Source organism: Carettochelys insculpta, chromosome 16, assembly GCF_033958435.1.
Source record: "Carettochelys insculpta isolate YL-2023 chromosome 16, ASM3395843v1, whole genome shotgun sequence".
Taxonomy (NCBI): domain Eukaryota; kingdom Metazoa; phylum Chordata; order Testudines; family Carettochelyidae; genus Carettochelys; species Carettochelys insculpta.
Window position 1 is genome coordinate 5,876,085 of NC_134152.1, and position 27,978 is coordinate 5,904,062.

The 27,978-nt window shown below is 47.4% G+C and overlaps 1 protein-coding gene across 4 annotated transcripts; it reads right to left on the bottom strand.

The window, feature by feature from the left end:
- On the bottom strand, positions 1 to 27,972 carry ROGDI (rogdi atypical leucine zipper). 4 transcript variants are annotated; one of them, XM_075011015.1, is made up of 11 exons: positions 27,888 to 27,972; positions 17,812 to 17,883; positions 15,857 to 15,939; positions 13,064 to 13,118; positions 11,791 to 11,871; positions 8,416 to 8,511; positions 6,395 to 6,493; positions 5,709 to 5,822; positions 4,754 to 4,803; positions 3,172 to 3,206; positions 1 to 994 (listed from the first exon to the last, which is right to left on the bottom strand). In XM_075011015.1, exons 1-11 carry the CDS (start codon positions 27,927 to 27,929, stop codon positions 870 to 872), a joined length of 852 nt encoding a protein of 283 aa, XP_074867116.1. In that variant the 5' UTR covers positions 27,930 to 27,972; the 3' UTR covers positions 1 to 869. The 4 variants fall into 4 exon arrangements, with proteins under 4 accessions (XP_074867116.1, XP_074867117.1, XP_074867115.1 ...); XM_075011014.1 differs by having other exon boundaries at positions 2 to 994; positions 3,172 to 3,298; positions 27,888 to 27,971; XM_075011017.1 differs by lacking the exon at positions 27,888 to 27,972 and adding an exon at positions 18,085 to 18,104 and having other exon boundaries at positions 2 to 994; positions 3,172 to 3,298.
- Positions 27,973 to 27,978: the final 6 nt, after the last annotated feature.

Sequence of the window (27,978 nt, forward strand, 5' to 3'; positions counted from 1 at the left end):
CCGTAACAGCCACAGTACGGCGCTTCATCTGAGGAATTTTATTTCACAGTTGGTTACGGAAGGTGACCCAGATGCTGTAGCATCGTTAAGGTAGGCAGCTAACAATCACCATCTTCTACAGGAAGAACTTGGTCTCGCCCCCCATCTGTGTTTAGCGTCACCCTGTGGCACGTCGCAGAGACTATACAAAGGAAGACCTGGCACACATGGCCGAGAGAGGCTCCGCTGGGGGTCGAGGATGGAGAGGGTTATAAGCAAATGGGGAGCAGAAGCTACGTTTTAACACAGAAAAACAACTGGCTCATCTGGGGCTCAGAAACAGAGTAACAGTCACATTGGCGCCAGGGAGAAGGAAGTAACAGCTGCAAATATGAGCATCTCAAAATGAATTCCTAAAACATCTGGAGAGCTGCTGGGGAGGGTTTGTGACAGGAAGGAATGGAGTCTTGGGGCCATCCAGAAACCCTGCTGGACCGTCTGAGGTCACCGCATGAGAGAGCATCCCCTTGCTCTGTGGTGGGCTGCACCCTGACAAGCACTCAGCCAGTGTGTCCCTCAGCCCTGCTCATGGTCCAGCAATCCCTAAGATATGTGCAAGTTAGCTTAGCTTCACTGGCTCAGGGTCTTCCCCTCACCCCCGTCCCTTGGGCGTGGTCCCCATAACTCATTCGGGGCTTGCCAATAAGTAAGATTCTACAGGTAAATATGCAGACATGAGCAAGCTCATGGTCCACATCACAGCACTACTAGGGGCCATGTCAGTGCTGCCATGAGGTCTGAAGCACAAGCAACTCCTACAGGTGAGGTCTCTGGAGAGCGTGGATCCTGTTGCATGGCAGGGCACAGGCCAATGTAGCCTGGCCCTCCTCTCAGGCCAGCACACAACAGTTTTCTCCTAAGAGGAGCAGGGCAGTAGTGGTTAGGGTCATGTAGGGTCTAACGCTCCAGGACATTAGTACGGCCTGTAGCTCCAGTAGCTGGAGAACACGGAGATCTGGAAAACAAGGGATAAAACAGTTAGGCCTTGGGCTCCCCGGATCCCGGTTATGGCAGCTTCACATTACAGCTGGTTCTCTCTGTTAAAGGGACAGCTCCCTCCCCACCTCGCCTCACAGGGTGGTCTCTGAAGCAGCTCGGAGGGGGAGAGGTCATGATTCTCTTGGATCTGGGCCCTCACGCAGAGTCAGTCATTCTCCCAGCTGCTCGCTGGCCCCACCCCTCCCAAATTCCCACAAGTCCCCTCCATTTTCATCGACATCCCTCCGTCGTCCCTGGTAAGCTGAGAGCCTGGGCAGCCCCTCAGGAGAGAGTCAATGCCAGCCAGCTGATTAGCAGAGTGCCCCCAGCAGGGTTTCTATGAGTGGGGCACATCTGAACATGCCTCAGTGCACACAAACATTTAAGACAGAAAGAAATCTGCACCTGGATGGATAAAAGGAGAGGGAACGCCGCACCCCTTCCTTTAACTCGGGCCCACGGCTGCTCCCTGCTCCCGGGGGCTTCGCACTGCACCTCCTCCACCAACCGCAGCTCCTCGCAGCCAGCAGGATGTCCCATCAGACCTCCCCAAGGTGCGCACAGCCCAGGCCAGCCCCAGAGCAAAGGGCCATTCCCAAATCCTAGCGACTAATCGAGTCTCGCTCAGCAGTGATCCAGGACCAGCTACCAACGGTCTGGTTCCTGGCGGCTTTGTGCAGAGATCCTGCCAGAGCCTTCAAGCCATGGTTGTTTAAGGAACGGTTCCTGGTTCCAAGTTCAAGAGCAGTTACAATGGCTCAGTTATTGTTCATTACCTTTGTCTACAGAGCTACAGCTATGCATAGCTTTTGAGAGAGTGTGGCTGCCACAGGCACCGTAAAAGGTTCGGCAGATACATGCCAGACCACCAACCTCTTCCGTAGCACTACTTCACCTAAAGAGCTCAAACCACTCTGCAACTGGGGGGAATACCTCCATTTTACAGCTGGGGAAAGCAAGGCAGTGTGATGATGTGATGCCATGATCATGTGCCAGATGAGTGGCAGAGCTGAGAACAGGTCTCAGATCCTCCTGAATGCTAGTCTGATGATATCGCCTCGCCATGGCTCAGGACCTCTGGCTTCTCATTTTGGTTTCTCAATGCACAGCCCTGGTCCTTTGCCTAAGAATACACACTTCTGAAACAGCCTAACTAGGTCTCTGACCCTGGCTACGTCTACATTACAGCCATCTTTCAAAAGAAGTTCTTCCAGGAGATCTCTTCAAACAAAAAAAAAAACAAAAAACAAAAACCAAACACACACACACCCCTTCTTTTGAAAGAGCGCATCTACACACAGAAAAGCAGATCAAAAGATCGATCCACTCTTTCAGCAGAGTGTCCACACAGCCCCTGCTCTTCCAAAAGAACAGGCCAGGGATCAAAAAATCCAGCCCCATGGAGGACTGCTCTTTTGAAAAAAGGGCCTGCAGAGCATCTACACATGCTTTGCCCCTTCCCCCTCGCCCCCCAAAAGAAGGCACTCTTCCTGATCCGGGAGTGGAAGAAGAGCTGTGCTCTTTTGATTCCTGATCTGTTGAAAAAGAGCTGGATTTTCCAAGAGACCTTGCTGGTGTAGATGCTGTCCTTGTGAATGGGCTTCCCCCCTTTCTGCTCTTGGCAGGGTAAACCTGCTGGACGAATTGCATAGCAAACACAACCCAGCGGGGTTCCTTCACCACGTGTCTAGTATTTCCTCCCTTGTGCTCCAATTGCAACACACATAGCAGAAGTTAAAGGGAGGCCCCTTCCTGCCCAGCATTTTATGCAGTTTGCTTTCTCCTGGGCATTCAGCTGGTGAATGCATTACCTAGGTGTGAGTGACCCTTCCGACCTTGCAAATTTACCCCAAAAAGTGACGTGCTGCTAGAGCCCAAAAGTTCTCTCTGCAGCTGCTAACAGCCCCTGTCACGACTCTATACTTCTATTGCCCAGTTATTCTGAATGTTAACTAGCCTCCTGCTGCGTAGCACCTACCGTCTGCCGGCTCCATAGCAACCATCTTCATTATTTCCCTGAACATCCTGTGCCACCAACACATAGAACAAATGACATCACGCCCCACACCGATCTGCGTGCCAGGAGAGCATCTGGTCATTCATTCGCCCAGCTCTGAAACCCCTTCAAAGCAAAGGCAGTGTCCGTGTCCCTACCTTGTCCTTCAGCTGCTGGCAGAGCTGGAGCGAGACTGTGAAGAAGACAAGGGCGTCATTTAGCCAAGGTATCACACACTCCACTTTATGCACATGGCTGACTTCGTATCTTTGGCTGCCGAACTCACTGCAACGAGAACACACCACAGCTGCTCACAGAGAGGGCTCTGTGCATGCAGATGAATCCAGGGGTTAAACTGGAGCTAAGTGAGGGCTCACGACCAATCTAACACTATGGAGGAGACTGTGCCTGTAACCAACCCGCTTAGATTAATCTGTTCTTGAAATCCAAAGGGCAGAGCCCCGCCCCAAGTGCAGTCAGTTTGGGGGCAGGTAGAGAGAGGGCACAGGGCTTTCGCTTTCCCTACTGGACTGTATAATGTAGGGGTGTGTGGTGCTCATGAGAGCGAGGCAGAGCATGCAGACACATGCTATAGACACTCCTCTCCACAACCCTACCAAAGCACCTTCCCCACCAGTCTAGCCCTAGATTAAACAATGGAGATGGCAGACCGAGCGGCTGCCTACAGGAGATAAGCGTCTCCAGGGTGAAAACCAACTCCCTTTTACTTGTCGCCAAGTTCAGTTGAACCCAGACCTCTAAGTGGAGGGGCAGGTGCTGTTAACTCACCACACCACCCATTTCAGAGCTTAGGTCCTGTTACCCTGCCGCCACGGCCAGACGTGGCGCATCCGTACGAATTACTTAGAACCTGTGCACTCTCCCTCCCTGCTTGTATGAAAGAAAATCCCCAGGTGCTCTGTCGGGGAATCCCAGACACCTGCCAGACAGGCTGGATAATACGTAACTGTTTTGGCCCATTTCCAACAAGGTACAGGAGTCTAGCGCACGCTAAGCGGGGCATAAGCAGTGGCCCAGTGAATCAATAATCTGGAGGTTAATATTCTCTTTCATCACAGATTTGACCAAGCTCCCTGCCAGCTTCTTCCTCTCCAAGCGAGGACAGTATTTGAACAGCCACATTTCTCCGTGGCAGGGAGTGAGTCATTGAAGGGTTTCGCTAATGCACTGGCGCTCACTCAGCCCCTGCCAGAGTGCTCACATAGCCACGTTATGCCAAAGAGAGAGAAAGTCAACATAACAAAACCACTGGAGTGGTAGGACAGCCTCTCTCCTGTGCACACGAGCACTTACGCCAGCAAAACTTACACCGCTTGAGGACTGGTTTCCCCGTATCTCTGAGCAACAAAAGCCTGGCTGACATAAGTGCTGGTGTGGACATGGACTATGCCGATGGGAGAGCTGCTCCCATTGGCGTCGGTGCTCCGCCCCCTGCCGGACAGGGCTATGTCACAGAACTGTCTACAGCAGGAGTTAGGTCGGTATCACGTCTCCTGCCGGGGCTTGGGTTTTCCACGCCCGAGTGAAGTCGTCGTACCAGCCTAAGTCTGTAGCACAGAGCTGGCCTAACAGATGCTGTCCTTCGCCAAAAGTTCAAAGCTGTTTGTAAGCCCTAGGCATTAGCCCTGCTATGTCCTAGCTATGACTCAGTCCTCCCTTCTCAGTGTGGGACACCTGCTCTGACACATGCTACACAGTCCTTCAGAAGACAGTACTTACAACATGGCCCCAGGGTTATGCAGAATAGATCCCCCAGTAGGTCTGAAGTTCTACACAAAGAATGCAAGAGAGAAATTAAGTCACTTGAAATCTGACATAAGGAAAAAGAATAGGATCAAATGATTTGTCAGGCTATACTGACAAAGCAGAACCTTTGCTTTGCTTTTACGGCTATATACAATGATATGCTGGTTTGATATCAGCACACATTGGCTAGTGCTGTCATCACAGTTAAGAGTAAGCAATGATCAAAAGGCCAAAAAACCAGCATCTCATCCCACCCTGCCCTGTCAGATGATGAATTCTACAGGTTCACTGAGTAAGTTTTACCTATATCAGCTCACACAGATGAGCCAAAGAAAAATAGTCCCAGAAATGTTTTGGTTTTTTTTTTAAATTTTTGGAAATAAAATCCGTATCTATGCACAATTTGCATCCCAAAACATGGACGTTGCTGAGAACCGGCGTATGAAATTCACTAGGAACTGGCAGTAGCCAAATAACAGGGACTAGTTTTATTTTCACTGTGCAAGCTGTGAGATACGAGAAGTGGCCAAGCAGCAGGATAAAAATGAAATGAACCCTTCAAAATTCTTTTGGTTTAAAGCATCTGAAGTGTATCTACAAACACATACAAGGAATTATTTGAAAAATATTGATTAGCTTGACTGTGTCCCTTTAACACTACAAGGAATTGACCCAAGTACGTATTTTTAAAATGCAATAGCACGCGGGTAAATTTAGTGCTGACTCCCTCTGGTGCTCACTCAAATAGCTCCATCTTTGCTAAATCATCATGCCCAAATGTAGACACCTAACACCAGACATACTCATCCCATGTTCTGAGGGCATCACCACCTCTTGTAATGAAGTGTAAGCATCCTCCAGGGAAGTGAGCTCTCCTATTTCTAGGCTCCATCTCTCCTGATTGGGCAAGGGGAAGAAAGAAGACTACCTTGGTGGAATTGGGCTGCAGTGCATGGAGCTGGTAGACAATCAAACACAGCTTATTCAGGTTGATGTAGAAATTCACGAGGATGTCTGCGGGCAGAGCAGGAGTGAACATTTTCTGTGAGAAAATGGAAGAGATTTCTGCATCAATGACATGACCTGAGTTTGTAAAGCTAGGGGAATAATACAGTAGAGTCACTTCTATAAAAGAAATGAGAGGCTGAGAGATATTAACAATGTTAGGCAAAGGAGAAAAGCTCTGCTTTGTAGAGAGCCTGGAACAGGGACGTGGCCATATGTGACATTTCTTTTGTTGCAGCTGACCTCTAGACAGTTCTTGTGCTAACGCTGTGTGAGGGTGCAAGGAGAGGATGGAGTGGGGTGAGGTTAGCCTCCACAGTTTGTCTCTCCAGAGTCAAAGAGGTTTGCTCTGGAGAAGGCCAGCTGACAAAGCCAAGAGCCTGTGGGCTCCTTAAGGCCCAAGAGAAAGGCAGACTGACCACCACAGCTGAGCACAGGATCCACATTTGCTTTCACACAGTTGAATTTACACAAGACTCAAACAGGGATTCTCTGGCAGTATGTGCAACAAGGGGTTACTAGAGTCCAACGTGGAGCACCACAGCAGCCCTCACTTGTGGGCTAGGAAAGAAAAAAGGGCAATACAGGCCAAACCTGATGGCAATTTACCGTAAGGCCGCTGGAGGCTATTTCTGGTAGGGTTAAGGTAGCTGGAGTTGTGAGCCGGTTCCGAGCTCGTGTGAGCTGTAACATCACCGCATCCATCAGCTAAGAAAGAAAACACAGATTCCTGTCTGCAGGCCCTGATGCAGCTCTGGATGGTGGGCTGAAGAGCCTCGGTGCACACAAGAGTCGTGACAGGGCAAACTGCATCAAGCTTCGGACTGATGCAAGGCGGGGCATCCACTCCACATACACCCGCTCTGCTGAGACTCAAACAAATAAGCAGCTCTCGCTTAGGCCCCTAGCGCACAAAGGCCTCTTTGGACAAAGGCTGGACAGAATCTCGTTCTACTTGGCCAGATTACCCATGTTCTGTCCATTGCATTTCCCTGCTGATGTTCCCAACAAAGTCACATCAACTTCACTGGCAGCACTCCAAGGCTCTGTCAACGACTCATTGTCACCAGGAGATGCTTCCAGCTGAGGAAGTGATGACATTTCATGCAGCCTCTGCTCTTCTACAAGGTCTGCCATTGCAAGAGCTTGGAGTTCTGAGATATTCTGCTGCTCTGAATCCTAACCAAGCATCATGGTTTCAAGAGAGACTTTCAGGCCACAAGTATCAGAGAGGCAGCCAGGTTAGTCTGTAGCTTCGACAACAACAAGAAGTCTTGTGGCACCTTACAGACTAACAGATATTTTGGAGCATAAGCTTTCATGGGCAAAGAGCCGCTTCACCATGAAAGCTTATGCTCCAAAATATCTGTTAGACTGTAAGGTGCCACAAGACTTCTTGTTGTTTTCAAGCCACAGACCTCCCTCTACATCCTGATGAGACCAAGACCAAGCATCACAACTTGCTCTGCAAATTCTTTTGAACAACAGAAGATAGTTGTATTGGAGTCACCTCCTGCCCAGGTTTCTGCCGCAAAATTCCACTGTGAAACCTTCATGCTAAATTTACACCTTCCTTTGCAAGAGGGCCAGAAACAAATTAATCCACTCATGCTGGGCAGAGAGTGAGACTTCCACTCCTTTTTGCTTACAGAGAGGGAGCTGGAGACCTTACTGGGAAAGAAAATTGCTGTTGTGGAAGTGTAATTTGGCTGGGGAAGATGTACCACTGTCATGCAGTCTTCCATAAAAGGGACAAGAACATTTTTCTTTAATGTCAACCTGTGTCCTCCTCCACCCCACTTTACCCCTCTTTGGTGCAAGTCCCCTCCAACTCTAGCTTAGAAACCCCCCTGCTGTGCCTTACATAAGGAACAGCAGACAAAATAACCTAAGGGTTTTAAACACTGACAGTCACACAAAGCTCCTCTGGAAGATTTATCTACTAAAGAAGAAAAAAAAAACCATTGCCCAATTGCTTTGATGGGCTGCAATCCTGCATGTGCAGAACTTTAAGTCATTAGACAGATGTCAATGCAACTGCTCACACAAATAAAGCTATGCACACTCTTCAGTGTTTGAGGCGTGGCTGTAAGCGAGCAAGCTCCTTCCTATGACTGTGGGACAGTGGTGGCTTTTTCACCAGTCAGAAATGCTTCATCTTGCAGGTGGATTTCCTCAGATCCAGTCCCTATTTTGGGAAGAATGCCAGCGTCCTGGGGGAGCTGGGTTCATCCGCTACAGAGCTTGTGATTAGTAGAATACTAAGGTGCTCTGAACTGTGACTTATCTCTCTTGCATCTCTCAGGAAAAGCGCTAGTGGTCTTATTTGCTGATGTTTTCCTGTGTGGTCGCCTTTGACCAAGTAAAAACAGAACAGGGTGTTCTCTCTTGTATTTGATCTAGTAAGAAGTTACTGTCAACTTGTCCAGTGGCCAGGGCATTAAGCCCAGGACCGTGGTTCAAATCCCTCCTGTACCAAAGACTCCCTGTATGACCAGTCTCTGCAGCGATTTCAACTCTGCACACAAAAATCCACCCCCAACACAGCACTGTGGCATTAAAAAGAGGGAAGAAATGTGAGACTGGAGAGCTGCCCTCTTACCCTACTTCCTAGAGGCCATTCTGCTCACCTTCAGGACCTCAGAGCCTGTTTGGAACTGGTAGTTTACATCTCGGTTGGTAAGCAGGTAAATTGCTTGGTTAACGTGGTTTCTAGCATCCTGGATCTGCAAAGGCACAAATACAGCACAGTCAATTCTGCTGCCTTGGAAGTAATGCTAAAAGCAGGCAATCCCACTTTTGTCTCCTTGGACTGATCCTTTCCCACTGCACAGACGCCACAGGAAATGTGGACCATCCCATACGGCTGAACATATTTTCTCCCAGATACTCAGCACTCACTACTAAAGCAAGCAGGTACCTCTGCCATTCAGACCATAACACGACTGGTCTACCTGACTGGGCATTTTAAGAAACTATAGTTTGACATTTGGGCCCAGGGTTTTACATTGTGCACTGCTGCTCCTCTAGGTAGGGGAGGGAGAATGGGATCAGCAGAGGTGGGGGCACACGGAGCCCAGAGCCACCTCCCGTCCCCTGCCAGGCAGAACCCATTGGCCAGATCCACCCCCAGCTTGCCTGAATCCAGCCCACAAGACTTGGTGCTCCACACCCAAGTAGGACAGATGCTGGGGAGGAGAGGCCCAAGCCCCAAGGGTTGGAGCTAGGCGAGCCACAGGCCAGATTTGCACCTCAGGCTGGGGGTTCACCACCCCTGGAAGAGAGGGTTATCAACAGCCAAGAAGAGCTGCTGTAGCATTTGGGTGCAGGGTATACCACTGGCACTTGCCTGTTGAGCCTCCTTTGACAGAGCAGACCTGAGGCACATCTAGTGTGCACCCGTACGAACCGAGAGAGACTGAAGCACATGGCCTGTTAACAGAGCAGTCCTGCCAAAACTGCCCCATGACACGAGCAAGGAAATGCAATGCAAAGAAAGGTTCATGGGCATGGGGAACAGAGCAGAGGAGCAACTCCAAGTGAGGGTAAGACTCAGCCCCTTGGTGCTAGAGGTTGGCACGGGAGCTGGAACAGAGGAAGGAGGTAAAGAACGCAGACAACGAATACAGAAAAGGCAGGTGCAAGTCACCACAAGGGACAGTGGGTGTGTACAGAATAGCACTTGATGGAGTTTAGAGGGGGACACTGACAGGGGCAGTCTGGGTGCCATTTTAACACAAAGTTCCAGATGTCAGGGGTGAACGTAACAGTGAAACACACACACACACACCCCACCCCCCCTTTGGATTTTGTTCGCAGGAAGTCTGTATTCTAACGCTTCCTTTCTCTCCACATCTGGGCCAACCCCCGAGTGCTGAACTGACATTACCTCGTGCAGGCCCTACACAGGTTTACAAAAAAAGCCCTTGTATGACTAGCAATTGCAGCCCCCCAGCGCACACAGCTCCAAAGTCAGGACAGGAGTCTTGTGACTCAGAGGAAGCTATCTACTGATGGAGGAAATATGCCCTGTGCAAAACCACCATTACGCAGCGTGCAGCTGGCAGCTGACATACGGTGGGCACTGGTAACATGGCACCATGGGACATTATCCTTCAGATGCCACACATCCAGGAAGGAGGGACTTGAGAGCGGCTTATGGCACTAGGCTCTGCAGTGACATAAACCATCATCCTTGTCAACGCAAGCACTCCTCTCCTCCCTGACTTGCTTCCTTTCTCTACTGCACTTCCCCAGAGGCTTACAAGCACTTTCCCTCTCCAGCTTCCTTTTCACAAATGGCTCCTACTCCCCTTCAGGGCCTCCATGATTGGCCAGGCTCATTTTCTCATGGAAGAGACTCCTGATTTTCACTACGGGAGGCTTGTTCTAGCAGAAACAGGATAATAGCCCCCCCGATAATCTCATTAAATACTATTATTCTGCCTCCTTTAGGTTCCCTCATTCCTTGCCCAAACAACATTAAGAGTTCAAGTCCTTTCCAAAGTCAATAAAGGAAGGCACTGTGCTTACGAGACGGTAGAAGAATATCAAGAGAGTGGCAACACAGGAGAGTCGCTTTATACAGGCAGCCCTGCTGAGCACATCACAAAAGTTCCCTTGTTTGCAAAGCACAAACAAGCCAAAAATGTCCATGAGCTTCAGCGACTCAAAGCACAGATCAACGCAGGGCTTGATTCACCTACCACAGGCTCTAAACATGACAATTAGCATGCATGTTTCAAATGCCAGTACATTACAGCTCTCAGGTTGCTGGAAATCGTTCTTTGTTGTATCCAACAAAAGCACCAAATAAAGTTATTAAAAAAAAATAAATGCAAGAAAACGTACAGGGACCTTGTCAAGGCTGATCCCCACTCTGACATGCCGAATGCAGATGGTGGGGGCTTGCAACAGACCTCAGAAAGACCTTGCCTCTACAGGCTTCTGCTTAAAAGCTTCTCAAGGTTGAGATTCCCTAATCCTCGGAGGTAGCTGCCATCACACAAGTGAAAGAACCCTTCTTTAAAACCCAGGAAGACACACTTAGGATGTTTCCCTTGGAGTAACCTCAAGTTCTCTCCTATGGGAGGGTTAAGAGCTTGAAACAAAGACGACAAAATTAAGCTGCAATCTGATAGCTGACTTTTTGAGTCTTAAGCATGCTTGTACACAGACCCTTCTCTAGGGCACAGGAATCAAATCACTGCCTTAAAAACTTGATTTATTAACAAAACCAAACATCTGCTAAAGCATACTTGGTTTCTAGGTGTTACAGAGCAACTAAAAAAAAAAAAAAAAAAAAAGGTAGGTTAAAGCACAGAGAATTGCTTCCCAAGGATTCAGTTTAACAGCTACAGTGTACAAGGAGGGTAATATCAGCCAGCCTAAGAAGTCCCACAACAAACCCAAAATAAAAAATAACCTGATCACGTCTGACTCAACGTTTCCATTGTACGTACACATCTGTATGCCTAGGTCATCTTGTGACCTGACTATTTACTGAACTCCTTAAGCCCTACTTAGACTTAAGCATTTCGTTCTCACCCTGCTCTGGCCACACAAAAGACAGACATCTCAGCAGGCAACTGCTTCAATTCAAAGATCCCCCTCTCTCTTCCCACTGGCTCACCTGGCTCCTTGCCAACAGAGAACCCACTTTCTCTGTCCATTTTTAAACTGTCTGAATGGACAGCGAATCTCTGAACACAATATAAATGCCCAAAGAGGAGAAGGGACTAGAAATGATTTCTTACAGGTAACGGGAGCAGACATATGAGCCAGCTCAGTGCTAGATGAACTGGTCTCTGCTCAGCCAGTCAGGAGTCAGCAGGCAACCAGAGAGACAGCTACAGCCTCGGTGCTCTTAGCACTCCTCTGGCAGGCTCATCGCTCATCACAGGTGGGTGGGTACTGGGATCTGGAGAACCCCAATGAAGATCAGTCCTTTGCTCGTTGAAGGGGAGGTCACATTCTCAAAACATAGGAAAGACTTATAACTCTACCTGCTGCAATTTCCACTGCTTGTCTTCACGGAACGTGAAGTGCAGGAGCTGGTTATTTCTGGGCATTTTCAAATGAATGTCCTTTGGCAGGGAGAGAAAAAAAGAGAAAAGGCAGACATGAGACTCTCCCCCACAAAACTCACAGCAGGGCTCCTACTGAGCAAGAGGTGCTGCTCAGACCCAATGTCCCTGCTAGTTTTTTTCCTCCACACGTGGAGCTTTTCCACCTGTGTGGAATAATTTTGTTATGTGCACCGAGGCGTGTATGACTGTGCACCACCAACAGAAATGCAAAACCTAACTGCAGGCGTTCTGTTAATCAGCTGTGCGGCATCTGAATTTCTCTCTCACAGCTTACAGGGAACACTGCTCATGCTCCCTTCCAAGCCCCTTTGACACTGGCTGGTGCGTGGGAGTATTCTGAGCAGTACCAGGTGAGCCAGTTCTTTGACTTACTCATATTTCTAAGGGAGGAAGACAAGCAGTAAGTGACAATATCTTTACTATACTGGGCTAGAGATGAGACAGCTGGTTATCCTAGGCAGCATGGAGGGAACTCTGATGGCAGACATAAGGGCCAACACAGGCAAGCAGCCCATCAACAAAGAAGGGTCTACCACAATACACATGCCAGTTAAGCCCTTGATCTACTGTGAAGATTATAATACTGCAAACACAAATGATATATTTCAGTTGGTCGTCATAAATAGTTCCAGGTGAGCAATTTTGCAAGGCTGAATTAAAACTGATCGAAGCTTATACACTGCACAAACCATAACTGGACTGCAGCTAACCAAGCTGCTACTCCGTAGCTGGGAAAGACCATAGCCCAGCAGGTGAACACACAAACTCCCTCCTCCTCATCCCTGCACTCTGTTCTGCCCACGGCATCGTGCATCCCAGCAGCACGCCATCTCTGCAAGAACTGCCTTGTTCGGACACAGACTTGGCCACGTCCTCATTCAGTCGCCTGGTAGTGTTTGGCTGGCACCACTGCCTATTGTAAAACCAGCCAAAGTAATGGCAAGATGCAGTCACTGTGGTACCAAGGTGCCATTATGAGAAAGCAACCAGCCAAGCACCACCAGAGTGAGCAGCCTTAGCGAGCTTAACAAACCCCACTACTTGCTGACATCTGAAGGGACAAGGTCTAGCAGGAGGAAGAAAGGGAAAGGAATGCGCTTCACCACTGATCAGAAAAGAGAATAAAATATCCACTCCTCGCTCAGCTCCCTGCTCTAGCATAAGGTGACAGGTGTGGATTGGTACTTACAGCTTGGCAGAGGGCATCTCCCTGCAGCATCAGCACTCCTTTTACTTGGTCGGTGCTGGAATGACAACACAGTGAATCAGGAGGCAGTCTACTAAAACAGGCCCAGAAGCCATCAACCCCAACTGCAATGAGAACAGGGGGCCAGCTTCCACCATTACCACTCAAAAGGCAACACAGCAAGGACACTCCCTACTCGCAGGTGGGCACAAAGAAGCTGTCTATGCTCAACTGTGGAGATACATTCTCACCACCTGCTCTTAATCACTGGCAGGAGCTTTGCTCCATCTTATTGCTTGAGAGATGCTCTCTTGTGTAAGTGACCTACTTGGAGCACTGAGGCCCCATTCAAAACTAGCTTCCTCCCTGTATTAACAATTTACACTCTGTTTAAACAATAACGGTTTTGTTTAAACATCAGAGTTCTGGCACTACCAGCACAAAACCAAAACACAAACCAGACTATAATCTGACATTGTGTTTGTTTGTATTTTATGCCATGGAGGAATTTGAAGAGTAGTGGGTAACAGGTCACCTTCTTCAAAGGTCCCACCTTCTCACCAACCCTGGTACATGTTTACATGAAACAATGATGGGAGACTAACATATCTGGGTTTGAAGGACTTCACTTTGTGATCCCATCTCGTTTAACCACGATCTTGTCAGCCTCCCAGGATTTGACAGAGAGACAGCTGTGGCGGTAGGCAAACCTGTCGTTCAACCCAAAGTAGACTGAAGTGATAGTTGACAGAAGGAGAAAGCATTTGGAAGAATGGACAGAAAAATCTATGAACACAATATAAATGCCCAAAGATTTTCCTCTTTGAATACCGGAATCCATTGCAATACAACTGCTCTGAGAACTTTCCTGGAAGTAGGTTTCCCTGTCTACTGCGTAACTACAGAAGTGGAGCTAAACAGGAAGCTCAGAAATGGTGACTATTTCAGATGCAGTTTAGTACAACTGCATTTGACTAACACCTCTCAGTCACATCTCAGACTGCTTCGTGAGGTGGATAAATGTTATTTCTATTTTACATTTGGAGGCGCTAAGGGTATGTCTACACAGTAAAGTTATTTTGAAATAACAGCTGTTATTGGAAATAACTTTGCTAGCATCTACACAACACAACCACTGTTTCAAAATAGCAGTTGTTTATTTCACAACAGGTAAACCTCATTCCATGAGGAATAGCGCCTATTCTGAAACAGCTACTTTGAAATAGTAGCTGTGGAAATAGAATATAGAGTCTATTTCAAAATAAGCCATAGTGTGTCCTATTTCAAAATAGGCTCTGTTATGTGCAGATGCTGTATTTTGGCACAGCTACACGTTCTTTCAAAACGCAAGTTGTGTGTAGCAGCATTATTTCAAAATAAACTATTCCGGAATACCTTATTGCAGAATAACGCTGCTATGTAAACATACCGCCCCCCCCCCACCACCCGGCCACACAGGTTAAGGGACTTGCCAAAGGCAACACGTAGCAAGAGAGAAGTAGAACCAAGAGCAGACTTCAGATTCTCAAAGTCCAGGTCCCCAGCTGTAAATGTCAGACAGACTCCTCATTATTCATACTTTGAGCATGGCTAACTGCACTGCAGTGTGTAATGAGTTGGAATATGGCCAGGAAAGCCACTTGGTGATTCCACTACAGAATCAAACAGGAAATTGGTAAAGCCTGACTCGTGAGCCATTTAAAAATTACTTTAGTTGTATGGTAAGTGTCTAATTTTACTTAAATCTACCATCGGAGAAATTTTCTTTTCAGTATGCAATTCTTACAGGATCAGAGAAATGAACTTCCCATCCTAATTTGGTACATTACCAAAAATACTAACGTACATAAAGTAAACAAGGACAGGTACGTGTGGTTTTGTAGGCAAACACAATCAATGTTTGATAAAATGGCAAGAAAGCAAAACAGGTGGGAAAGTCAAGTATTCGTTCTTTGGAAGGTTACTGAACAATGATTAACTGGAGTACTGGATAACTGCATTTTACGATCAAACGGCAGAATATCAGGCTGTCACCAGAGTGACAGTCTCTTTTTTTCCAGAGTCAGAAATCTGTAGCACTAACGGTGCAAATAATGAAATTATGGCTGAATATTTCAACACCTAATTAGAAGCAGATATTTACTTATCAACCCAGCCACTCAGCTGTGGGAATAATAGTCAAACAGATAGGTGAGGAGGGAGTTACAGAGCCCTGCTACAGCTGTCTGACAGGGGCTCTTATCTTAGCCTTGAACTGCTGCTTTTTTAAAATCCACCGAATTCTGATCTCCGTTATCTAACAAAGCAGCTGAAATAGGGGAGAGAGGAAGATGTGACATGCAAATGATCAAAGCTAGGACATGCAGCAGGCAAGAGGAGACAAACTGTCACAGACATTAAAGGAAAGGAGGCACAACTGTGTGCTAAGGTAAACCAGATTCTGCATCTGTGAGCCAGGCGCCTGTATCACTAGAAGGCGGTTGTGCTCAGCTACGGAAGTCTTCTAGCAACTCCGCATAATAAAAGGAAAATAGCAACAACAGGAGAATCTACATAAAATGGGAACAAATTACTCTGTACCCCTCCCTCTCCTTTCCCGTGCACAAGGAGCATCCCAAGACCAAACATGCACAAGGAGAGAACCGCATTACAGGTCCACCGTCCTAGAACTCACTCACACCTCATCACTCACATTTAGTGAGCAAAATCAAAAATGGCTGCTGGATGCAAGTGGATTTCAACAGAGAGTAGTACAATCTCTAATAGCCAGCAGCAGCCCCTCTTGCAAACACTTACCTGGAACTGCCCAGCATGAAGTTCTCCTGCTTGACTGGTCCTTCTGTGCCACTAATAGGCAAAGTAAACCTGTGAGAAGCCTCCTGCACAAAAGCAAAGGGGAACCCACACTGTGACAGACTGACAGTACTCTGCAATATTTCTGGACAAAACTTATGGGGTTAACAATAATAAAATTAAGCTAAACCGTATTAAGTTGGGTTTGATAACTTCAGAATCTATTGTGTTAAAATGCAATTGTGCATGGGTTATTGAGGTACTGTATGCGACTCCTCTAAGAGGAGAGGGAGGCTAACATCATTTCTTCAGTTACGAGCTTTTTCGAAGCATCCCTGTGGAGAGGTGAACATATACTATCTCAGTCTGGATTCTCCAGATACTACCAGGTGAAGAAAGAAGTTTTGAATAAACAGCTTCATTTTAAACAGGTTCATGTCCTTCTTCCTGACCAAGTCAATAGACAGGACCCCTTGTCCGAGGAGGGCCCCAAACCTCAGGCAGAATTGGAAGGATTGGGCCCCAGAGGACTGCATGCACATTCCGAGCTGAAGCTGTGACGAACCTGAAAACACAAACCCCCCCCGAGTGGGCTTTTAAAGGACAGCTCCTGCCAGAGCCCATATCAGGGTTGGGAGGGTCCTCTGGTTATCTTATTAGCAAGCATGTAGGGTTTTTACATTTTTTTTAGAATGTATTTTCTCAGTAGTGCTTTTACCTTATGAACAAACAGGCTTGCTTAGAAGGCGCTGTATGGTACCTTGTGGCTGTAGCAATTACACAGTTATCAGTCTCTTAAGAGAACCAAGCAGGCCCATTTAGGCAGACTGTCTTTGCTAGGAATAACACAGTGAAGGCAGGGAACTGTTTGGCCTGTCAGTCCCTGACAGAAGGGAGAGAGAAATGGTTCTCCACCCAAGAGAGGTAAGTAATGGCTAGGAAACTGGACACCGGAGAGCAGGTGCCTGTGCTGTACTACAGAGGGGAATTACAGGGGCAATCTCCCCGAACTATGACATATACTAGAAGAGCTAACAGCACCAGTTTCCTTGCTTTTCATGAGGCGCTGAGCACTCAGGATTAGACAACGTGGTGGTACAGATGCTGGGAACTGCTCTAATGTGGTGCAACTGCTTTTGCTAACTTAAGCTGCACTATTGAGAGGACAGTAAAGGTGGAGCATGCACAAAAATCTTTACTATTGTACATCGGTAGGTTCTGTTTGCTCCCCACTAAATGGGGCATCTAAAAGAGCTCTTTTGGATACTGCTAGGGGAAATATGATGCACACAGAAAGCGCCTCTGCGGTCGCTGAAACCACCAAGCTAGTTACACTGTGCAAAAGCAATCAGTCTTTATAAACATGATACTCGCCAGCCGGTGTTTATTCACAGCCCTCTGATATTGGGAAAACCAAGAGCAGCATTTTCCAAGCTTCCTAGCCTGCTCCTATACTCCTTCCAACCAAAACCATCCGTTTATCTGAAGGCATCCAGTGCCCCTCACCTCCTGCAAGTTGGGTTTGGGGAGATGGACTGTAAGTATTTGAAAGAATGGTAACCCTGAAATTGTATCAAAATGAGCAAAATTTCATCAGGCAATTACATAAAGCGCCCCCCTCCCACTAAGGGATAAGGAACTGGAAGCAACCATAGCTGTGCTGCCGTGAAAGCTTCCAGATTCTTAAGAGGGGTTGCAGCTTCACAGAAAGATGTAATTGGAGCCCCTTGGCGGTAGTGTCCCGGCAGAGAGGCCAATGACTGAATGGGTCACGGAGACTGAAGCACAGGCCAACTTGCAAGACAGCAATGGAGAAACGTGATCTGCTGTTGCCTGTGCTTGCTCACCAGGACCGCGTTCACACACAACAAAAAACAAACAGTCGCCACAAAACAAACAAACCCACAAACCACCTGAAAAGGAAAATTCTCCATGCCGGGCTGGAACTGACTCATTACCTTCAGAATATCCTGCAGCTGTCTCAGGACACCATGAACCTCCTCTTGCAAAAGCCATTTAAACTCTTCCTCCTGCAGCCATGGAAAGACAAGTCAGAAATCATCTATGAGAATCTCTTGGGGCTTCACAGGATGCTTGATCTTAATTTCTTCCACGAGCACAGATGCAAGTTAACTTCTCGAGAGCAAGGTTACTGATACATGAGGGTGGAAGGCACGGTTTTTTTCACTGAACTGTTCAAACAGAGGGACGGGGGGCGGGACTTTCTCTACCTCTCCATGCTGCTTAATTTTCCCCTCTTTCAAAATATCTTGCCTTGACTCCGCTGAGCAAATGTTTTTATATAGAGCATTATATGAACAATAATGGTGGCTGGTGGCTCGGTGCTGCTGGAAGAATCAGTTTCAGATGAAGCATAAAGTCCAGTTCCTGCCTCCTGGAAGACTCTGGGGCTGTTCTAGCCTGGTCCTTATAGTGATCTCATCCAGTTAGTTTACCAAACAGCAGCAGCTTAACTAGAAAGAACTTCATATGAAGTCAGCTGATAGGACAAGGCTTCTTTCACAAATTCAGTAATAAGCCAGCTCAGATCTGATGGGACAATGCCACACCTGACTTCAGCCAGCTGTCTGCTGTGGGAAAAGCCTGTGAAAACCAGATCCTGCAAACCTCAGGTATTAATATAAGAACACTCTTGGTCAGAAGAACATCAGAGGTAGGATGTGTGCATGTGCCAGGGGGACGATTACTTTCATCACAGGGAAACAGTGAAAGACAATTGCCATTTTTCAGAGGGGAGCAGCGGCACAGTGTAAATCAAGTGTCTGGTCCCAAGTGCCACAGGCAGTCTGTGGGTGAGAGTCAGGAACTAAACCAAGTCTCTTAAATCCAGTCTAGTCCACTGGCCTAACCTCTGCACTTGTCCTACAATGTGAATCTTTCCAAGACGATGTACTCAGAGAGGGATTGGCTGATTTTCTGGATTGGAGCCACAGCACGTTTGACTTGCTGTGAGCTCCCTCAGCCCAGCAAACTCCCAAACCTGATTCTACCAAAAGCATCAAACCTCATTACAGCGTGACAGGAATCTGGAGGGAAGCATCTCAAGCTGTCATTGATGCTTAGGGGTTAGCGGGTTATTTTAAGGAGCAGAAACTTATCCAGATGTTAGCACACCACCCAGGTGTGCCTGTTGGGTGCGTATAACCAACATCTTTACGCTTCAGCCAATATCTTTGTCCTACCCTTGCCCGCCTTGCATTTGATACACTCTCCCCCACTGCAATACCACCAACTATAGCAAAGTACTAGTTACTAACCTTTCGTAGCTGTTGTTCTTTGAGATCTGTTGCATGTTTCTATTCCACTCCTGATGTGCGTGAGTCCTGTGCAACCGTCAAATATTTTTCCCCCTCATGGGATCTGCTGGGGAGGCTCAAGGGCCCTATACTGTTGCAAGCTGTTGGCACCAGTATAAAGTGCACGGGCAACCTTCACCCCCTTCTCAATTCCTTCTTCCTGGAAAACTCTAATGTAGAGGGGTTAGCGAGTGGGTTGAGCAGTGGACACGCAAAACAGCTCAAAGAACAATAGTTACAAAAGGGCTGGCGACTTTTTTCTTCAAGCAACCAGCAAGTATGCAGTTTGGCATCATCTCCTGAATCCTGAGCAATGGTGTAATGGCAAAAAAAAAAAAAAAAGAGTGTGCGCGCTGATGGCCAGGTACTCATGGCTTTACACTCTGTACTACAAATGCAGCTCAGGATACTTGTGATCTTCTGGAATGAGCAGTGAGGTTAGCTGGCTGCAAAACACCTGCCTGATCTTAACAGATGTGAATACATGAAGAAATTTGGGACAAAACTCTGGAGAGATCAAGAGACTTTTCATCCTGTCCACTACAGCCACAAACAGCTTGGGGGACCACCAGAAGAGTTTACCTCCTTCTATGCAGAGAACAAAATCCTGTCTAATGCCCAATGAATGAAGATGCTCATTCTTACCTGTATGAAGTTTCACGTAAAAGACAGGTAGGTCTATTTCCCGATTGTGAAATCAATTTCACAGCACTTTTGTGAGGAAATTGGAGTGAAGGTGTAAATACACCTTAAAGAAGGCAGAGTACAGAGTCTTTGCTGTGCATGCATGGAGTTCAGAGACTCTGCGGGCTGAAGTGATAGCAATTAAGAATACGACCTTCAACGAAAAGTGTAACAAGGAACATGTTACTAAAGGCTCAAATAGTGTTACCAAAAGTTTTGGCAAGCTCAGATTCAGGTCCCAAGGGGAAACATGGGCTTCCTTGAGGGTATAAGTTTTCTAGCCCTTTGAGGATGGACATGTTATTTAAAAAAAGCAGACTGCTTATCCACCTAAGCGTAGCAAGTTAATATTGCTGCCAAGTGAACCTTGATAAAGAAATTGCTGTTTCAGGTGCTATAAATATTCCAAATGTTTTGGATGTTTTAGTAAAACTCTGCATTGGGAGGCCCAGATTGAGAACTGCTTCCATTTGAGAGATAAGTAGCACTGGTGGAAGGCTCTCTGCTATCTCGTGGGACCTTTCAAACTTGCCCTGAGCAAACCTGCTGGGATTTAGTTATGGAGCATCCAGGCTGTTAAATGAAGGGGGCTCAGCTCCGAGTTTAGCAGCCAGCCATGGTTCTGAGACATCAGGTGCAACTCTATGTAAGAGAAGAGTTGGGGGGAAAAAGGATAACAACACTGTCCCATTCAAGGATCCTTCCTGTCAATGGTAGGGGCCCAGGCAGACACAGGGGCATCCTGGAGGTGAATGCCTGGCTGCGTAAATGGCGTTGCCAGGAGGGCTTTGGCTTCCTTGACCACGGGCTGCTGTTCCAGAAAGGACTGCAAGGCAGAGATGGCGTTCACCTTTCGAGGAGAGGAAAGACCCTGTTTGGGCACAGACTGGCTAAACTAGTATGGCAGGCTTTAAACTAGGTTCCATGGGGACAGGGAAGCAAAGCCCACAGGGAAGTAGAGAAGATGGAGATCTGGGAGATGGGTCGGAAATGGGAGGGAGCACGGGCTATAATGTCAGAGAAAAAGGAGGGTCAGGGCAGAACTGGGAGGCAAGATCAAAGCAATATCTTAGATGCCTAAATACAAATGCAAGAAGTATGAGTAATAAGCAGGAAGTGCTACTAAATAAATACAACTATGACATTGTTGGCATCACGGAAACTTGGTGGGATAACACACGATTGGAATGTTGGTATGGAAGGGTACAGCTTGCTGAGGAAATTAAGGAAATCATCTGCAGACACTTGGAAGGTGGTAAGCTGATAGGGAACAGCCAGCATGGATTTGCAAAGAACAAATCATGTCAAGCCAATCTGATAGCTTTCTTTGATAAGATAACGAGCCTTGGGATAAGGGAGAAGCAGTGGATGTGGTATACCTAGATTTTACTAAGACATTTGATACAGTCTCACGTGATATTCTTATCAATAAACTAGGCAAATACAACTTAGATGGGGATACTGTAAGGTGGGTGCAAAACTGGCTGGATAACCGTACTCAGAGTAGTTTATTAGTGGTTCTCAATCCTGTGGAAAAGTATAACAAGTGGGGTTCTGCAGGTGTCTGTATTGGGACCGGTTCTGTTCAACATCGTCATCAACTATTTAGATATTGGCATATGCTTAGTAAGTTTGCAGATGATACCAAACCAGGAGGGGTTGCAACTGCTTTGGAGGATAGGGTCAAAATTCAAAATGATCTGGACTAACTGGAGAAATGGTCTGAAGAAAACAGGATGAAGTTTAATAAAGACAAATGCAAAGCGCTCCACTTAGGAAGGAACAATCAGTTTCACACATACAGAATGGGAAGAGACCGTCTAGGAAGGAGTATGGCAGAAAGGGATCTAGGGGTAATAGCGGACCACAAGTTAAATATGAGACAACAGTGTGATGCTGTTGCAAAAAAAAAAAAAACAAAAAACAAAAAAACCCCACATGATTCTGGGATGGATTAACAGGTGTGTTGTGAACAAGACACGAGAAGTCATTTTCCTGCTCTACTCTGCACTGGTTAGGCTGCAGTTGGAGTATTGTGTCCAGTTCTGGGCACCGCAGTTCAAGAAAGATGTGGAGAAATTGCAAAGGGTCCAGAAAAGAGCAACAAGAATGAAGAAAGGTCTAGAGAACACGACTTATGAAGGAAGGCTGAAAGAATTGGGCTTGTTTAGTTTGGAAAAAAGATTAAGGGGGGGGGACATGATAGCAGTTTTCACATATCTAAAAGGGTGTCAAAAGGAGGAGGGAGAAAACTTGTTCTTCTTGGCCTCTGAGGATAGAACAAGAAGCACTGGGCTTAAACTGCAGCAAGGGAGGTTTAGGAACATTTTCCTAATGTCCAACCTAACTGTCAGGGTGGTCGAACAGTGGAATAAATTGCCTAGGGAGGTTGTGGAATCTCCATCTCTGGATGGACTTAAGAACAGGTTAGATAAGTGTCTATCAGGGATAGTCTAGACAGTACTTGATCCTGCCATGAGGGCAGGGGGCTGGACACGATAACCTCTCAAGGTCCCTTCCAGTCCTGGCGTTCTCTGATTCTATATTTGTGATGGAACCTGGAAGCAGAGTTTGCGACACACTCTGTCATGCCTGTATGCAAACTAGTCTATTCAATGAGGTTCCCCATCACCATCACCAGAAAATGTCTCTTGCTGCTCCTCATGACTGGGGAAAAACTTGTTGAGGTGATCAGCCAATTCGTTCTGCACCCTGGGGAGGTAAGAAGCTCCAGGTAGATTAAATGAACTATGCAAAATTCCCATAGTTTCATTCAAACAAGCGAAGAGTGAGCATCTCCTGGACTGTTGTGCTAAAACATGGCTGTAGTGTTGTCAGAGAGAACAGACAAATTTCTGCCCCTGACATGGAGCAGGAAGGCCTGAGAGACCAGGAAAAACACATCAAGTTCCTGGACATTGACCAAAACCCCATCCCTGTATCCTAAGGACCCCAGGATCCCTCCCAACCCAGACATGTCTAAAACCTGAGTCGCTGATGGCCTCTAAAAGAAACACCCACACAAATGGTGACAAGATCCAAATAACAATAATTACGAGAAGAGAGAGTTCATTGAGGTCAGCCACATCCAGAGAGGTCTCAGGTGCAGTCTTGCATAGTGTACCATGTATGTACACAAGGCCATGGAGCCAAGGAGTCTATATAATTTAAGGCGTCTATGACAGGATGACATTTGAGTTACTTTACCAGAGATTGGATTTGTTAAAATCAGACCTCTGTGAGGCAGGCCCTGGGGCTTAGGAAGAGTTCATTTGTCTGCACCGATCAGAAGACCATCTAAAAACTGTTCAATATTGGACATTATCTGAGCCTTGCACTGGCCCTTGTCTATCTAATCAAGCCTCCCCACTCGAGGAAGCTGCCACTTCAGTCAAACTAGAGGAGCTGGAGACAGGATGGAAAAAAAAAAAAAAAAGAGCACTGCGATTGGCAACATGACTGGTTCAATACGCATCTAAGGAACTTTGTGTCCTTGGTATACCAACCCAGAAAAGTAGGCATTTCTTAAACTGAGGCAGAGTACAAGCTTCCAGAATCCAGAGAATAACCTCCTTTGACATAGGCCTGAGATTTCCCGTGGCTTTTGGGATTAAGATATAACAGTAGAAACCACTCTCTCAAATTCTGCAGAACCTCTTCTATTGCTTTCACCCAAAAGAAAGATTGAACCTCTTAGAATATAACTTCTGACAGGGGTCCCTGAAGAGGTCCAGGTAGAAGTAAACAGGATGGCCTACCACACTTCTAAAGTGCTCAACATCCAATCATCCATGGCGATAAAAAACCAAGCACTGAGGAACTGAGAAAGGTGAACATAAGAATGATGATACTGGGTCAGACCAATGATCCATCTAGCCCAGTATCCTGTCTTCTGAGAGTGGCCAAAGCCAGGTACTTCAAAAGGAATAAACAGAACAGGAAATCATCAAGTGATCCATCCCCTATTCCCAGCTTCTAAGAGAGGCTCAGAACACCATCCCTGCCCAGGCTGACCAACAGCCATTAATGGACTTATACTCCATGAACTTATCTAGTTCTTTTTTGAACCCTTCTTAGGCAAAGAGTTCCACATGGTGACTGTGTATCGTGTGCAGAAATATTTCCTTTTGTTTTTACACTCTCTCCTTATTCATTTGATTGCATCATCCCTAAGTTCGCATGTTATGATCCATGCACGCAATCATTTTTGTTTGCAATTTTAATAACATCTTTTTCCGAGAAAGGAGCAACAAGATCTGCACACAAGTAGTTGGCAAACAGAGGAAAAATGGTGACTGGCATCATGGGAACTGATAAGGCATCCTCAAGCGTTCCATTAAAATGCCTCCTTAGAACCCCCAGACAGCTGGATGGGGCAGGCATTGATGCTCAGAAAGAAGGCAGAGATGGTCTCTATCTATAATTCCTATTTCTTTCTCTCTGCTTGTCCTGACCGGCAGCCAGGACAGAGTCCCAAAGGGGTTGATGGTGCCTGAGGTTTTAAAACCAAGGGGCTTTAGGGTGGCTCTTGAGTCTGTTAGCCTGTGAAGCTTTGCATCTGTCTGCTCCAAGAAGAGCCAGGGTCCTTGAAAGGAATCTGAACAGCCTGTTGGAAACCCACAGAACGGAACCATGAACTCGTGTGTATGGCTCAGCTGACAGGCCTTGGGAGCTGCTAAACATATCTGGAGCAGCCCATAAAGACGTCTTTGCCACCAGCTTTCCCTCAACCCCTACCAAGGACAAATCTTGCCTAGCCTCTTATGGGAGTTCCACACGTTAAAAATCAGCATGTGTTGATTTGCAATTTGGAGATGTAACTTCCCGCCAGCCGCACAGCGGAAACGAACAGTGTGGAAGTCATCTGAAGACCACCGCTGTATCAATTGTTTCAAATTTTTTTTTTTAAACTTTCAAATTTCTTCCATTTTCAGAGCACATACAGGCTGGCTTGGCCACCAATCCTTCGTTGCTCTGTTCAGATAGATATATACATACAAAAGGCATACAATGTTTTTGCAGATGTTTAAAAACAGCTGAGAGACTTAGGACGGATGGGTTTCTTGGAGAGAATGAAGCAGTTATATTCACATACATGTTGGTTACTTGGTTGATTTTGTCACTTAACCTAGAACTGTGTTTTAACTCTATTTGGTGTAAGTACTTCTTTGAGCTGATTTAAAAAAAAAAATCTAGATCAAAACAGTCCCCTTTGTTTAGAAGTCTCAAATCTCAATATGTAGAATTCTGAATAATTTACTCATCCACATGAGTTTACACCAAGCGACAGCACTTGCTGTGTCATGTCCAAGGTGACAAACAGTGCAGTTTTGTTTGGCTCAGTTTCCTGGGTCACCCTGGACTTTTTTTCTGAAGCAGTTAAAACCACATCATAAACACATCCCCCTCTCCAAGGTCATTTTAACTTAGAAATCACAGAGATTTTAATAATTAACTAGTTTGTTTCCATGATGGCACATCCCTTTATTAAGGAGGGAGCAAATGAGGAGGAGACCAGGATGTATGCAGGCTCTCGTTTTTCTTTGGAACTTTTCAAATACCTCTGGGGGGGTTACTTTATGCCATTCACGTAAGTTCTAACCTTCCTTGAATTCCTGGATAGCTGGACATCAGAAGACCTCGTATATTATAATTTCATAGGATGTCACACAAGACAAGAAATAAAAAAACTACAAGAAACTTATCCAAAATTTGCTGACTTTGATACAGCTTTCGTGCAAGTTTTCAGGGGTTTCCTGGGACTCTGATTAAGGATTGGCAGCCGGGAATAAAAAAAAATCACACAAGCCTCATCTGAGAAGAAGGGATAAGGGGCTTGAGCTGACAGGGGTCCTTACACAGGGTGGGGCATGTTTATAATCCTGCCAGAGTTGGTTATTTTGTTACACAGACTTGGTCTACACTACACAGTTAGCTCAGTTTAAGGCAGTTTATGTTGACCTAATTATGTCAGTGTACGCATTGCAGCCTTATCTTGTCAATGTAAGTGCCCGACCACAGTGACATAATAAGTCCTATCCCTCTTGTGGAAAGATGGTTATGTTGGTGTATTTAGAGCGACAATGCTAGTGCAAGTATTAGAGGGGTTGCCAAGGTAGTCTGTATCTTCAAAAATAACAAGAAGTCCTGTGGCACCTTTCAGACTAAAAGATATCGTGGAACATAAGCTTTCGTGGGCAAAGACCTGCTTCATCAGATGCATGAGGCTGGTTTAAATTTATAGGCTTGTGAAAAGGAAGGAGTCCCCGTCAAGAGAAGGGCCAGAGCTGACAAGGTCAAATCAGTCACAGACAGTGGCCCATTATCAGCAGCTACTGCAGAGGTGTGAACAACAAGAGAGGAAGTTTTGCAATTGGCCAGCCACTCCGAGTCTCTGTTCAGTCCTTGGCTGATGGTGTCAAGTTTGCAAATGAATTGCAGCTCTGGGTTCTCTCTTTGGAGTCTGTTTTTGAAGTCTTTTTGTTGCAGGATGACCACTTTTAAATCTGTTACTGACTGGCCATCCCGCAACAACAGACTGGGTGTGGCTGGCCAATTACAAAAGCAGTTTCTCCTCTCTTGATGTTCACACCTCCACATTAGCTGCTGCTAATGGGTCACATTCTACATGACTCAATTACTTTGTCAACTTTGTCCCTCCTCTTGACTGGGACTCCCTCCTTTTCATGAGCCTATAAATTCAGATTCTCCTCTGGAGCCCTCAACTCACGTATCTGATGAAGCGGGTGTTTGCCCGCAAACGCTTATGCTCCAAAATACCTGTTAGTCTATAAGGTGCCACAGGACTTCCTAATGTCTCTGCAGACACTGTATCACTTGAAATTGGTAAGACAGCCAATGTTAAGGATCCATGCCAGAGCTGTGAACTTGACAAGAAAGCTGGGCAGCTACAGCCCCCTCATCCCCAAATCCTTGTGGGGAATGGGGAGGCGAGAAGCCCAGGCAGCAGAACCCCATTCCCAGAGGGGAAGTGAGAAGGCCAGGGGGCAGTTAGGCTCCTGGAGGGGAGCTGTGAAGAACTGAGAACCCCAGCTCACAGCCCCCAACAGCTGGTGGAAGTGCTCTTGGTGAGGACAAGCACCACTAACAGAAGGCGGTTCAGCCTGGACAACAGCCACTCCAGTAATCACTGTAGTGACTGTACACTGAGCTAAAGTAGTTCCACTTACACCTGTAGTGCAGACACGCCCTTAGGCTGGGGTTATTTTAACCACAGTTTTGCCCTCCTATTGCTTACAACAGGATCCTCAATTAGAGCCCAGTTTCAGGCAGATCCGTTCATTAACTGAGACAGAAAAGCCCCTGCCTTTGCTGATCGTGAACACGTCCTTGAGCAGGGACAGTTAATTTCAGCTCTCCAAGGCCCAAGGCATCTTGGGCACCTGAGAACTAGCCAAAAACCAGCAACAGCATTTGTAAGATTTCCACCAGCCAACGCGTCACAACCTTCCCCAGCCCCAAAACTCGTGGAGTAAAATGCTGCGGAGTCATCCGCGCGGGGGTTGCGCCAGGGGGCGCGGGCAGCCCCAGGCTCTGCCGCCCCTCCTCAAGGTCACACCCCCGGGACCCGCCCGGAGCTGCGATCTGCTCCCATCCGCTGCGTGACTGCCCCCGACGGGAGCGCCTACGGGGCAGCGACCGGGGCGGCGGCTGTCACCGGGCGGAGGAGGAGACAGCAGCGGGGCCCGGGGACGCCAGCAATGCCCGGGCTCGGAAGAGGCTCTCGGCTGCCAGGCGCGCTTCGCGCTCCCGGGTACGGTCAGTGCCCGCCTCGCCCCGGGCAGCGCAGGGGCAGCCACGCCCGGCCGAGGGGTCCAGTCGCCGCAGCATCCGGGGGCGCCGCAGTCACGCAGCTGAGCCAATGGGCGACTGCCCCCGCCAGCCCCTCGACACCCCCCGTTGCCAAGCAACGCCTCAGCGCCCCCCCGGGAGGGCTCCCGCGGCGTGGGGGCGCCGCCGCAACCCCGGAAGGGGGCAGGGCCGGGACACCGGCGGCAGAGCCTCGGACTCACCAGCACCTCCCGCTCCGCCGCGCTCGCCATCGCGGCCGCCATCCCCCGGCTCGCCGCCGCCACCGCCTCCTCAGCCCTGTCCTCAGGCAGC

Bases quoted from the DNA above. Each gene is read 5' to 3' on its own strand.
- ROGDI (XM_075011014.1), bottom strand. From the start codon at position 27,929: ATGGCGGCCGCGATGGCGAGCGCGGCGGAGCGGGAGGTGCTG. The intron at 8,512-11,790 runs GTAGAGTTATAA...GTGCCTTTGCAG, and splicing joins AGCAGTGGAAATTGCAGCAG to ATCCAGGATGCTAGAAACCA. The intron at 3,299-4,753 runs GTAAGTACTGTC...TTCTCGTTGCAG, and splicing joins CATAACCCTGGGGCCATGTT to TGAGTTCGGCAGCCAAAGAT.